This window comes from Syzygium oleosum, unplaced genomic scaffold (assembly GCF_021117445.2).
Source record: "Syzygium oleosum isolate NSW1041296 unplaced genomic scaffold, Sole_v2.1 Sole_v2.12, whole genome shotgun sequence".
Taxonomy (NCBI): Eukaryota; Viridiplantae; Streptophyta; class Magnoliopsida; order Myrtales; family Myrtaceae; genus Syzygium; species Syzygium oleosum.
Window position 1 is genome coordinate 10,470,942 of NW_026607496.1, and position 12,924 is coordinate 10,483,865.

The 12,924-nt window shown below is 38.3% G+C and overlaps 1 protein-coding gene across 1 annotated transcript; it reads right to left on the minus strand.

Annotated features, from left to right (window-relative positions):
• Positions 1 to 1,887: 1,887 nt before the first annotated feature.
• LOC115674171 (pectin acetylesterase 5-like) lies at positions 1,888 to 11,796 on the minus strand. Its single transcript, XM_030596498.2, has 12 exons — positions 11,429 to 11,796; positions 11,173 to 11,255; positions 8,847 to 8,976; positions 5,881 to 5,960; positions 5,680 to 5,772; positions 5,109 to 5,233; positions 4,723 to 4,783; positions 4,273 to 4,326; positions 4,086 to 4,163; positions 3,871 to 3,976; positions 2,612 to 2,757; positions 1,888 to 2,371 (listed from the first exon to the last, which is right to left on the minus strand). Exons 1-12 carry the CDS (start codon positions 11,664 to 11,666, stop codon positions 2,264 to 2,266), a joined length of 1,302 nt encoding a protein of 433 aa, XP_030452358.1. The 5' UTR covers positions 11,667 to 11,796; the 3' UTR covers positions 1,888 to 2,263.
• Between the last annotated feature and the right edge of the window lie 1,128 nt (positions 11,797 to 12,924).

A 12,924-nucleotide genomic window follows, 5' to 3' on the forward strand; every position in this document is an offset into this window, starting at 1 on the left:
TAATTTCTCAGCCCTAACCAAAATTAGCACATAATTATTAGGGTCCAATCAAAATCGAGAGAGATTACTTGTATTTATTATGACAATGTTCACAGTATTAGCATGGAGACCCTAAAAGTTTTGACACTCGAGAATCTCTGCCATGATGTGCATATCAGATGATTATTTCTTGCAGGTTTGATTTCAGAAAATATATTGACCTTGCATTTTAATAAAATAAAGAAAGCTGAAACATGTTTCATTGTTCGTCGTCCACCATATTAGAAATGCTTTTGGTATGTGAAAAATGAAAATGGAGACACTAAAGATGCCAAATCGTAATTGTAAATTGAAAAATATATCTCCATTTTTCATTTTAAAATTGTTTTCAAAGGGTAAATCTTCATTTACATACAGTAAACCAAATAAAAATCCTAAAAACTCCGGGGAATCAAAATGGTCTAAAATTGCAAGTACTTGATTTTAGACACTGGGGTCAAAAGACCAAATGCATGTGTTGACTAATCTCAGGATTGTATCGGGTTATAAGCTATAGCAAGGGGACGGCAAATCTAATGTGGGACAAGAAACCCACCTTCGGAGGGAGGGATCCCGGCATGGCGGGAGCCACCACGCATCAAGAGGTGAAACATATATACTCTATATACATAAAATTACTAATAGATGCTGGGGTCACAATACTTAATTGGGCGTTGACTGATCCCAAGACTGCATTGGGTCATAAGCTAATCTAAAGGGAGGAGAACTCCGATATTACATGTACTTGATTAGCAAATGGTATCTTAATGAGCCTTACTTAACGTGTATATAGCACTTAAATCTTTTTATTCTTGGATTTTTCCAGGCTACTGAAGGAAAGTAAGATGCTGAACCATATTGGATAGACAGGCGAGGGGGCTTGTCCCATGATCCTATGTTCATATCCTGTGGCTCATCTAATACATGGTTATACCGACATTCTTTTACTACTAATTACGAATATCGCTGGAAACTTTTTTTACTCACACAGACATTTCTTTCCTTCGATATCTCTCATCTCTAGGAAATTATTAGTGAACCTAGAATATCTATTAAGACGAATCTAGATCATTAGATCTGGTGGACTAACATGGGATCCTTCATTTTCAATGGTTAATATTCAATTCAGCACATATATTAGTAATTATTTTTCTTCTCTCCGACATGGTCGTCATCATTTCTCTCTCTCTCCCCTGACCCCGTTTTGCAATCTCGTTCCCCAATCGTCATTGCCGTTGGGAAGATGATGAGACAAGCCTGAAGACGAGGGTCAAATCAAACACGTGCCTCATATATCTAGCGATTCATGCTTGATCCGAGGCCTGGGTCTTAGATCTATAGTTCAACATTGATCTCACATTGATCTTGATATCTTAGATCAAAGGCTTGCAGTGGGAATTCAAGTTTCCGATATCAACAGCGCCGTCAACCGGAGAGAGAGAGAGAGAGAGAGAGGCTGTTGCAGTAGTGGCTGTCCTGCATGGAGGCCAGCAATGGACTCAATGGAGGTGCCGGCTGTCAGTGACGCGGCAGGAGCAACAGGGGCCCCGAGGAGGGCACTATGGGCGTGGGCAGAGGCAGAGGAAAGAGCAAGACAGGGAGAGAATGGTGCAAAGAGATGGGCGTGAACTTGGATCAAGTGGTGGACGCAATGTGTGGAATAATCTTCCACACTACCACGTTCATATGCACTTCTGGCATTGCTATCTACTGCTGAAATCTTGATTTTTCGAAAAAAAGTCAAACTCTATTCAATAAATGGAAGATGATCAAGTGGGTGCTACCAGCGCCTGTGCTGCAGCTTCTCTTCTGTTTATTTTCCGCTTGTGATCCATATCTGTCGTGTAATAATCTACAGAAGCATTCAAGTTCTAGAAAAAGAAAAAACAATCTGTGGCATGTGTGCCAGTAAATAGTGTATTTCATGTTCGCAGTCCTGAGTACAACAGAAATGGCAAAGCCCAAGCTGCATAGGAGTGAATAAGGCCGCCTGAATGTAGCAAAAGATAAAGAAAGCGACGGTGTTCTAAACAACAAAGTCGGGGCTGAATAAGGCCACTTGAATCCACTGGACAATCCTAACAAGCTTTTAGCCCTGCAAGTGTGAGCAATTTGGACATGGTTTACAAGACTAACCATTGAGGCTCTTCATTTCCATATAGGGATCGTGGAGCGCTGTCCTCGCAAACCCTAGCAAGGGAGTCAGAGATTAATGCATATCGAACATGATGAAAGGCTTAAAATTTCAAGAAAAATCCATGTTGTAGCAAGAGGGATTGCAGGGATAAGGACAGTCAATTTGCTTCACTGCTCTTCTGTTGAAGTACCAGTCTCCCACTGACTCTGCAATTGTCTGCATAAAACAAGTGAATAGATGCCATTGATCCACGGAAGAGGAATAGAGTGATTGACCAGGTTTAGCAAGCATCAACTGCACCTAAACTATCATGTTCACTCACTGTGATCTTGATAAATTAAGGAATCGATAATCAAATGGCCAATAGATAATTTGTGCCAATGGGGTTGTATGTTGGTGTCTATGTTTAGAGCGCAAGTTCTTGTTGACCTCAGATCGTGATTAAACTTTATTTACCTTATCGCCAATCCTTGGGGAATTAGATGAGTGCCAAGCCTCGCCGATCCATGTTTGGCAATGAATAAAGCAAGAATTGATAAACATCCCCCCTTCCTTGCTTTTCTGGAACTCACTAAGTGCCCTCAGCATTGAATCACGGAAACCTGTCCGACATAACCATGTTATGCTGCAAAGTTGGAAGAAAATCACATTTACTGATCTTAAAATATTTTCACGTTTCTTGTCTTTGCTTCATTCATTAAAAATGTGTTCATCTTTCTTTTCTTGTATTAAAATAACTTCAGAAAGTCTAGATAAGCTACTGAAAACAGTTCCTTACTTATGAAATAACCAGAACCTGCTTTATTCTCTATGAACATTGTTAGGTTTTAGACATCTACTTAATCCCACCTTGCCTAGATATGGATTATTACGTGATAGATAAGTCTTGCGCGACTTAGCAATAAACGTTTTAACTTTTAAAGCCATGTAGGTGCAGGGGAACCGCCACTAGAGCAGACAGTATAGTGCTGACACTAGGCTTTTATCTAGATATTTCTCAATGTTATGTAACTTTTTCTATCCAACACATATTATATCTCATTCATAAATAAAAATGAATAAAGTAAAGCAGTGCTCCTTTTATAAGAATATAAAAGACTACTTTTGTTGGCATGCATGATATTTTTACATAATTATGCCCTTAGAATTTCAGTCAATAGAACTTTCAAAATAGAAAATTCATCATCCCTTAGAAGTTCAGTCAATACAATTTTCAATATAGAAAATTCATCATCCACATATTTGTTCTAATTGAATAGAATAAGCTGGAGTATCAACTAAAAATAACTTTATGTAAAGCTCGCACATGGAAATGGGCCATGTGGCGCAACCACATGCTAGCAATACCCACTTCTATAGATAGATAGATACAGATATGCATATCAAGTTCAATGATGTACCCGGTTATTCCGGGTGATAATCATGACGCACACCAATAGAAGGCTGGGTTCCTAAATGTACACACATCCACAGTTATTCTAGATGATACGTCGATAAAACACAGATGATAAGCCGCATATCCCAGTCTACAACACCAGTAATCCAATTCCTATTGCATGTGTGCCAAGACATTGCATTGACAAAGTTTTCTGGCATATTCACAAGATTTAACATGGATGAGTGTGAACATATCAATTTAAGAGATCTGCATCGAACTACTAAAGCCCATCCTTCTTTGCCTGCTAAGACAAATTTGGTGACAAAATAAAAACTACCTTGTAGTGTTTTAAGCTGGCTAGGAGTGCAAGCTCGAATATTTAGTCTGCATTTTTTCCAGCTTTCACTTGGATCTGAGCCATCTGGTACCAGGACATTTTGAATCTGGAAATCATTCTAATTATCTTAGTCATACTTGCTCAGAATGATGAAGATTTTCCAACTCGAAAAGGAAAAGGATGCGATGATCACAGTCTACTGGAAAATGACTTACCTGCCAAAAGTCGTAAGCAGGGTTGACAAGAAAAACTGGGGTCCTTATGTTTTTAATTATCTCCTCAGGAAAGAAACACTAGCATTTGCAATTTGCAGATTTCAACAGCATCAGCCAAAGGAGATTATATCAGATGACTTAAGCCACACTGCAGGCCAAACACAGGGAAAAGTGACAAAGGACCTACATCAGATGGTTCCTTGCTAGTAACACAGCCCTTGTTTAAACTTTCTTGTACACCCTGACAGCAACAGCATAAAGGCAAGACAGCCATCGTCAGCAAGCAGTTTTGAAGAAAAATACATTGGTAGTATGGTCATCAACTTTATCATGAAGGAAAGGGGAGATGAGGGAGGGAGGATAACATAAAAATCCTTAACTTATTGAAACATCTTTATTAATCTAAAGAAATAGTTGTTTATTAAAGAACCATACTAACAATATTACAAAAAAAGAAGTTGACTTAGTCACAACCAATAATCTCATGACTTGTTTAAAACCTCACTGCACATAGTCCAAATCTTAAGGCAAAATAGTGACGTGCAAGATATTAAATTGTGCTTGTAATATAAATGACGTAAATTGTTTCACTCTAACTAATTTGCACAAGTTAGGGTTGCATTTGTTTAAGCACAACCTGAAGTTGGACAACATTGTGATAGAAAGACCTCATAGTGTCATTCCCACTGATATCTTTCCTGAAGCAACAAAAGTAGACTTCCATTATACGCCATATAGGCACAAACAGTAAATGAAAATGCATTGAGCGAGCGAAAAAATTAAAAGAAGCAAAAAGTATGTCAGCACTATCCTATTCACCATTTTTAACAAGCTTCATGTCCTTCATCGCACAAATGTTCTTTCTTCAAAGAATTTCAGATTTGCGAATCAACACATGTCTGCAAAAGATTCTCTTTATGTGCTTTTTCCCGAAATTTCAAAACATCAAAGGGGTACGTATAGGATGGTCTACACCCAGCATGGTATCATATACACATATAATTATTGGTGGAAAAAACATACTCATTGAGGAAAAAACCTGCATCAGCAAGGCACTTGACAGTTGCATCCTTTGGAAGAATTTCTCGGAAGTCATCACAATGAATAAGAGTTGCTAATCCTCCAGCAGAGCATCCTGTAAGGAAAGCCTGCATCAAAAGCAAAACAACAATTATATTTGTGCCAGCAAAAAGGGTACATGCGTCACTGCTTTTGAAGGTGTCCACCAAGAGAAGGAAGAAGTACCCTCACATAACCCTACTCTAAACAGAACCTATCTTTTACCATGATATGTGGATTTCCCAAAACCTCACAATCAACCGACCAAATTTACTGCAGAGACTCGTTATCAGGTTCACCACAATCCTTAATTTCATTAAGGGACTACACTGAAAAAATTAATTTGAATTTGCAAACTGAATGGGACTGAAAGAAGGGTTCACTATTATCCCACTTATCCCTACAAAAGCAGCGGATAAGCAAGACAGTATAATAAACATCACAGACCCACGACTTTATTAAGCAATCATAGTTAGTTGCCTGCCAAACCTTTGAACCTAGCCAGACAAGTATGATTCCTGAAGTAGAAAGCTACCTGGTGCGCCGTTGACAAGCCTGCTGATAACAATTCATCCATGAGTGCTTTCCAAATGAGCTGACCTCTAAAGAAGATTCTTCCTTTCTTGTCCTATTCAAGTGACATAACTAGTTACTCTCCAGATGACCGTACTCCAGATGACCAGTTATTATCTCCGAGGTCACAGTCAGACCATCCAAATAATTTACCAACACCAACCTTTGGTTCGCTTTGAGGATGACCAGAAAAGGATGCACCATCACAATACCTTATCTTGACTTTGTTCCAGTTAAAAAATTCTGAAAAATGCCCAGAAGGCCTATATTAAAAACTATGAGATATCAATATCAACTGTATAAAAGTCAGAAGTTCAAAGGAATAACTAAAAGCATTTGATTTATTATTTAGCGCATCTCCTTGATGAAGTGTTCAATACATTAGAGATAAAGATTTTATGGGAAAGGGAGTTTAAGAACTGAGCCAGCCGCCAACATCCAATCAAGCTATGACTCAGGCTGCTATTTTCCTGTTACAACAGAATTATGCTGTGGAAGATTGCTATATGGTAGAAAACAGGTAGATGCATTGAGGAGTGTAAAGATCGGCTCTTCTAGGTCAGGAACTGATGAACATGCTTTATTAGAGGTTGCAAGTATTTCAAGTTCAAAAAAAGGAAAAAATTAAGATCACTTATTTATGTTCATAACCACATCCCCTTTGACAGACACAACGATTGTGACTTTTCATGGGTCAATTTCAATTTGTATCCTCATATAGAAGCAAGTTCAGAATAAAAACCACAGAGCAAGAGAAATGCAACAGAGAGAGGAAAATCCACTGAATATCTTTAGGCCCTTGCAGGGAAGTGCTTTTCAGATTTCAATTAGACAGAATATCCCATTGGATATGTATATAACCTTGAAGAACCAGGGACAAGAGTGCACTGGGGAAACAATTAAATCCTTTCGGTGGGTGGAAAATTAATGTGCCAGTTTTATCAAGCATTCTAGGTTGTAAGGAAGCTTGCTTGGCAATAAGGTATCTAGGAATGCTCTAGGGATCTAGATACACTTCACACGGCATCTGAGACTCAATCATTGCATTTTAGGAAAAGCGGGTGGAAGAAGTAATATATCAATGAGAAGTGCACTTATTCAGCAGAAGAGCACCCCTTCTCATCTTCCATTTTACTTCACTCTTTGTTTCTGAACCCCAATTTGTAGGCAAACAGACTAGAGAGCATTTAGAACAAATTTCTATGGGAGATATATATATATCATATTTCATCAATTAAAACGTTGTAAAGCAACCAGTCCCTAAAGGAGGTTTTGCCATAAGATTGCTGATATTTTTTGACAAATGGTCTGCTTGAAAAATGGTCATGGATTTTAACACGGATTAAATTAGTTTTTGGAGGAGAATGCTGATTGGAATATATGCTTTGGACGATCGACGATGGACAACTTGAACTGAGGAAGCACATGGGTTAAGGTATGGAAGCACATAAGGCAAGGATGGGACGACTTAAAAATCACAAACTTAATATAAGTGGGTAATGGCAGGAGAACCTTATTGTCAACTAATAGAGGGTGAGGAGATGTTCCCTTAAAAGATATGTTTCCTGACTTTCTTGTCTTAGCAAAGAACATGTGTGCTATGGTGGCAGATTGTTAAAATGCTAGCTATTGGGGGATGGTTTGGCAGGTAGTTCTTTACACCAGGCTCAGGACTAGAAGTGGAAAACTTCTCCAAATTCTTTTAACTGTTATATCATATGGCAATAGAGGGATGAGCACAACCATCCTTGGTGGGATTGTTCTAGATCCGGAAACTTCTCAATCTAATTTTACTATTCGAACCTTGAGTCTGCTCAGTCACATGGAACATGCTTTTCTGAAAGAAGGCCATTTGAAAAGCAAAAAATCCATCTGAAGGTCTTTTTACCTAATTGGAAGCAACCTGGGGTGTATTCCAACTTTGGCTATCTTCAAAAGAAATTAGGAGTGTTGGTAAATAGATGCTTTTTTCACGGAGGGAGAGTGTGAATCCATTTACTATTGGATTATAGTTGGACCAGACAGATTCATACTATAGTTTTTGCAGTTCGAGGAGTAAGTAGGTTATTTGAATACAGTGCAAGATGAACTTTGGGCTTGGGATGTTATTAATTCATGTGCAGGAAGAAGAAAATTGTCAAGATGATTCCTATCCTTGGCTTTCGTATAGGGGACATACCACTCGGTACGGTTTTAATAGTATTTAGTTTACCCTCCAAAAATTATCATTTTATATAGCTGAATTTCCTTCTTGCAAAAGGATATGAAGGGATTTTTGTTAAGAACGCATTTTGCAGCCAGGTTGAGCTAACACTGTTCCCTGTATGAATACTACCAATAGACTCTGCTTAAGATGACAAGAAAGACCTTTTGACCAAGATGATATGTTCGTAAGATAAAGAAAGACATCATTCCTTCAGTGCATAAACTTAATATCTTACCGTAATTGGCATTCAAAAATTAATCTGGAATCTGGATTTAGTAAGAGCATGAGGAACAAGTTGGCAAATAAAAGATAACCATTTTATGTGTTTCAGTGTAGAATGATCAAGTCTAGATAAAGGTGAGCATGCAGTTTAGCCTGATCTGACTTCTTTTGAAACACAAGATTGTTTTGTACAGACCAACTTAAGAAAAGGAGTATAATTAGAAACAGACCAAGAGTAAGATGTTTAGGAGATTAAAATTAAAAATAAGGAAGTTACAGGAGAAAAAAGAGATTATTTTGCAGCAGAAGACATTTGTAAGATCAGAAGAAAAGGGTACTGTCACCTTGAGTAGGTCGAATGTCATGATTCATCTTAAATAAAAACTTGGGTGGACAGCTTCATAAATGTGACTTTAAGAGCATCCATTAGAAAAATTTCCTCGGTAAAGAATGCTTATCGTTATAGACGTATGAACTCAGAAGCATAAGAAAGCTACAACATTCCTATTATTCCACTATATTCACCTAAACTATTTATTACCATCGATCTAGAAAGCAAAATGTCCATACATTATGTACAAACTGCTTCTTACTCTTACGTAGGATTAGTATTGGTTTTTACTTTTCTAACTTAAGCAGTATAAAAGACAGCCATCTAAAGAGCACCAAAAAGATTTAGATGCAGCTTTACAGCCAATTACCTGGATTCTGTGAAGGTTCACTGCTTAAAATTCCAGCAAAGGAAACTTGGTGCTCCATATACGCTGAAGAACCTAGTTTAGTCTTTGCCCGTGATGAGCATGATGAGAAGCTATCGCACCAACCCCCACCCTGGCATCAAGCTCAAAGGCAAAAGATAATGGGTAAACAATAAATATCCGAAGTATCATGTTACCACCAGAGGAAGTAAACATACAAATTGTAAGCACTTTGTGAAGATGATTAGCAAACATATTTTATGTAACCATCAAGATCTTCTAATTTGATGAACTCCAAAAGATTTATAGTCAGCAATTTTCCAAATAACATCTATCACATAAATCTTCAATGTAATCCGATAATATGCAGTTGAAAATTTTCAAGCGCAACAGCCTGGAAGTTTAGGTTGGTAATGTCACTCTTATGTAGGGTTCTAAATGCCAAGTCCCAGTAGTTAAGGAGTAGAAAGGAATTTCTTGCCTTCTTCACCCTGAATTTTGTAACAGATAGAGAAGTAGAAAACAAAAACCAGTTAGGGTGAGTTGATAGTAATTTATACGAAACCACCCAGTAATGTAGATGGTAGGTGTTTACACCTAAATTGTTCTCACCAACCTCAGAAAACTTATTGTACTTTTCGCAATAAATGCAACTGGATGATGGACGAACTACTAGGAGCAAAATACAAAATGGACCTTGTCTTACTCAGTGTGTGCATATAAGGCAGAGAACAAACACGTGACATTACAGGGAATCCCAGGTCCACTACAATTTGGGTCCTAATGAAGCAAACTACAGTCGGTTACGCATTTTTAATGATCATCACAAAAAAAAATTGCCTAGAAGTGAAATAAAAGAAACTTGAAGTCATTAGCTCATATGGTAAGTACGTGTCGGTTTCATATTTCCTAGTTTTAATTATCCCAACATATATTAACAAATCATATTATTCTAACAACCAAGCAAAACACATCTTTTCTCATTTAAATGATTGTCTGAGAACTTTAAGAGCCACCCTCTTGCAGGCATCAAGAGGGAAACACACTCTTTTCCATCATACAAATGAGATACATCAAATTATTCCTCCGCTACACCACTTTTCTGACTTTGGCAAAAGTTGTTTGGAAAACCAAAAAACTATGTATTCTTCTACTTATGACTTTCCCTCCAAATTTTAAAAATAAAAACAACAGTTTTACAATTTTTAGAAATTATAAAATTATGAATTCATGGATTTCTTTTCTATACATGTTAATATTTGAACATCTTGAAACTTAAAAGCTTTCAGGTGTTCTACTTTCACTAAAATTCAAACTTGTGAGAGCCGCGCAAGATTTGTAAAAGAGTAAAAAGTTCATGTCGAAGCCACCCCAAACAACAAGTCTCGTTTACAGCCATTGAGGTCCTAAGGAAACATTACTAGTATTCACAACCACACAGATAAAAAACAAAGAGAATCAATGTTTGTCCTATATTCAAGAGGGCTAGTGTTGTAAATACCGAAGTCACAAACTGACTACTATGGAGCGGCTGTAACAGCTAATCCCTCTCCCCACATCCACTCACTAAGGTCAGGTTAAGGAGGCTGCATCAAAAACACAAAGCCCTTTGAAAACTAAAAAGACAAGTGGAGACTGCAACAGAACCCATTAACCCTCACTAGGAAGCTTGAATGACAACCAAAATTCTTCTGGAAACAGCATGGAGAACTCAAAAGGTTATGTTAAGACAATGAGACTTCAATTCCAATCTCAGACAGTGGAACTGCATGTGATCTTTTCTTTTTCCTCAAGGCGCATCGCATGAGGTTTATACTTATAGAAGGCAATCACTATGCTCCATCCCTTCTCCATCATGATCGCAGTTTCAAACACACCTTGAATTACAAAATTATTGAATATTCAATTCTACATATGCATGAATACGAACCTATGTGGAAGATAATTCCTGTCATTCATGGAAACAGCTTATCTTCATAGTCCTATGTTGTTACCATGCTCTGTATCGAAGAAAGAGGACAGGATAGATCCTACACCTAGCCGAAAATCGATCCCCTCAGACCACCGTCAAGATTGGCTTTCTACACACTTCCTAACAACCATCCAATGCAAATGGAACGTCGCAACTACACATGACCAGGACCAATCAAGTGCTTCAAGCAATACAAATATTGTATGGTAACCCAAAAAGAAGGCAAAAGAAATCTTGCTCTGATAACCCAGAGCATGAAAGGCAATGTGCCCGACAGCCAAAATAAGAACTTTGAGATTAACCCAAAAGTATTCCTCCAAGTTCTGAAGTTATAGATAGAAATGATCAAAAGAGAACCTCAATGTGGATAAGCCAACTGTCGGAGCCGGATCCGAAACCCTTGGAGAAATGGTATCCAGGTGCACTCCCATCCAAACACACTGCAACCACAAACAAAACATTGCAACGATTTCAGCCTCTGTTCAAGTTCATTCTTTTCTTCCCCACCACCCCACCCCACCACACCCCCCCGCCGCCCTCTTTTGGGCACATCCGCTTGAACAACCAAAACACCATGAACATGGAATTCGGAAGCAGAGACTGGAGAGATTACGTGCGCCTTTGGCTTCGGCATCGCGAAGCAAAGTCAGGTCGACCAAATCGGCAGCGCTCGCGGGATCGTCGGCCGGCAGCCGAGCTCCGGCGCCGCGGTCGCGGCGAGGGTCGTCGGAGAGAGAAGAGAGGAGGAAGAGGAAGGCGGTGACGGCGACGGCCGCGACAGCCCAGTCCCTCTTGGTCCACTTCCTCCCCCACCATGCCAGGGGGCGGAGCCTGGCGGTGTTGGCCATCATGTTCGCCGTCTTCGTGGATCGCGAAGTCGAGCTGGTTGCTCTCAGCGAGTACCCGAAGTCAGCGACGGAGTATCAGAGAAACACCACCAACTCAAAGGTATATTCTCTCTTGAGACCAAAAAGAAAAACGACATTTTCTATCTCTACTGTTTTTCTTTAACACCACGAAAAACCCAAGCCGGTACACGTATGATAAATTTACCCTAAATTAATATTTTGATCACGAAAAATCTCAAACTAGTACATCTATAATAAATTTGCCCCAAACTAATTTTTTGACCATAAAAATCCCAAACCGATATACCTATGACAAATTTATCCCAAACTAATTTTTTGACCACCAAAAATCTCAAACTGATACATTTGTGACAAATTTACCTCAAAATAATTTTTTAACCACCAAAAACCCCAAATTGATACACTTGTGACGAATTTACTCTCTGTTAGTTTCCGTCGAATTTTACTGTTAAATTGACTAACGTGGATGACACATGGTGACGTGGTATAGTAACGCGGCAAGTCCACGTGGAAATCCATAGGGAAAATACCACGAAAAACCCTAAATTGATCCGCTAACTAAAGATAAATTTGTTACAAAATTACCAGTTTGAAATTTTTTGTGGTCAAAAAATTAGTTTTGGGCAAATTTATCACAGGTGTACCAGTTTGGGGTTTTGGTGGTCAAAAAATTTGTTTAGGGTAAATTTGTCACATGTGTACTAATTTGGGGTTTTTTGTGGTAAAAAAATTAGTTTGGAGTAAATTTGTCACACTTGTACCAGTTTAAAGTTTTTCGTGGTCAAAATATTAGTTTGAGGTAAATTTATCATAAGTGTACCAGTTTAGGGTTTTTCGTGATATTATTTAATAGTACGAGAATTCCATTTTCCATTTGCATGTAAATAAAGGTATTATTTAAATAGCTTTGTGTTTTCTTTTTCTCTGCTTTGAATGTCTTTTTCTTTTCTCTCCCAATTTATTTAAAGAGTTTGTGTGTGTGAATAAATTACTACAACTGATGTTGGGTGAATGTGGAGACCACCATTCGTACGGTCGACAACCACCGAGGAGGATGTTTGTGACGTGACTCCACAACCCTTCTTCTCTTTCGATTTAGATTTAGGCTTAGGATTTTACTCTTCCGAACTAGATCTAGATATAGATATGAGAGTTCCTTATATGTATTCGATGTGTGTTCTTTCAATATATTGATGTTGGTGATGGCGATGGTGATAAAGACGTGTTGACACCTGATTTT

Bases quoted from the DNA above. Each gene is read 5' to 3' on its own strand.
- LOC115674171 (XM_030596498.2), bottom strand. From the start codon at position 11,666: ATGATGGCCAACACCGCCAGGCTCCGCCCCCTGGCATGGTGGGGGAGG. The intron at 8,977-11,172 runs GTTCTCTTTTGA...GCTTGATGCCAG, and splicing joins GTTGGCTTATCCACATTGAG to GGTGGGGGTTGGTGCGATAG. The intron at 4,784-5,108 runs GTATGTTTTTTC...TTGTTGCTTCAG, and splicing joins GCAGGTTTTTTCCTCAATGA to GAAAGATATCAGTGGGAATG.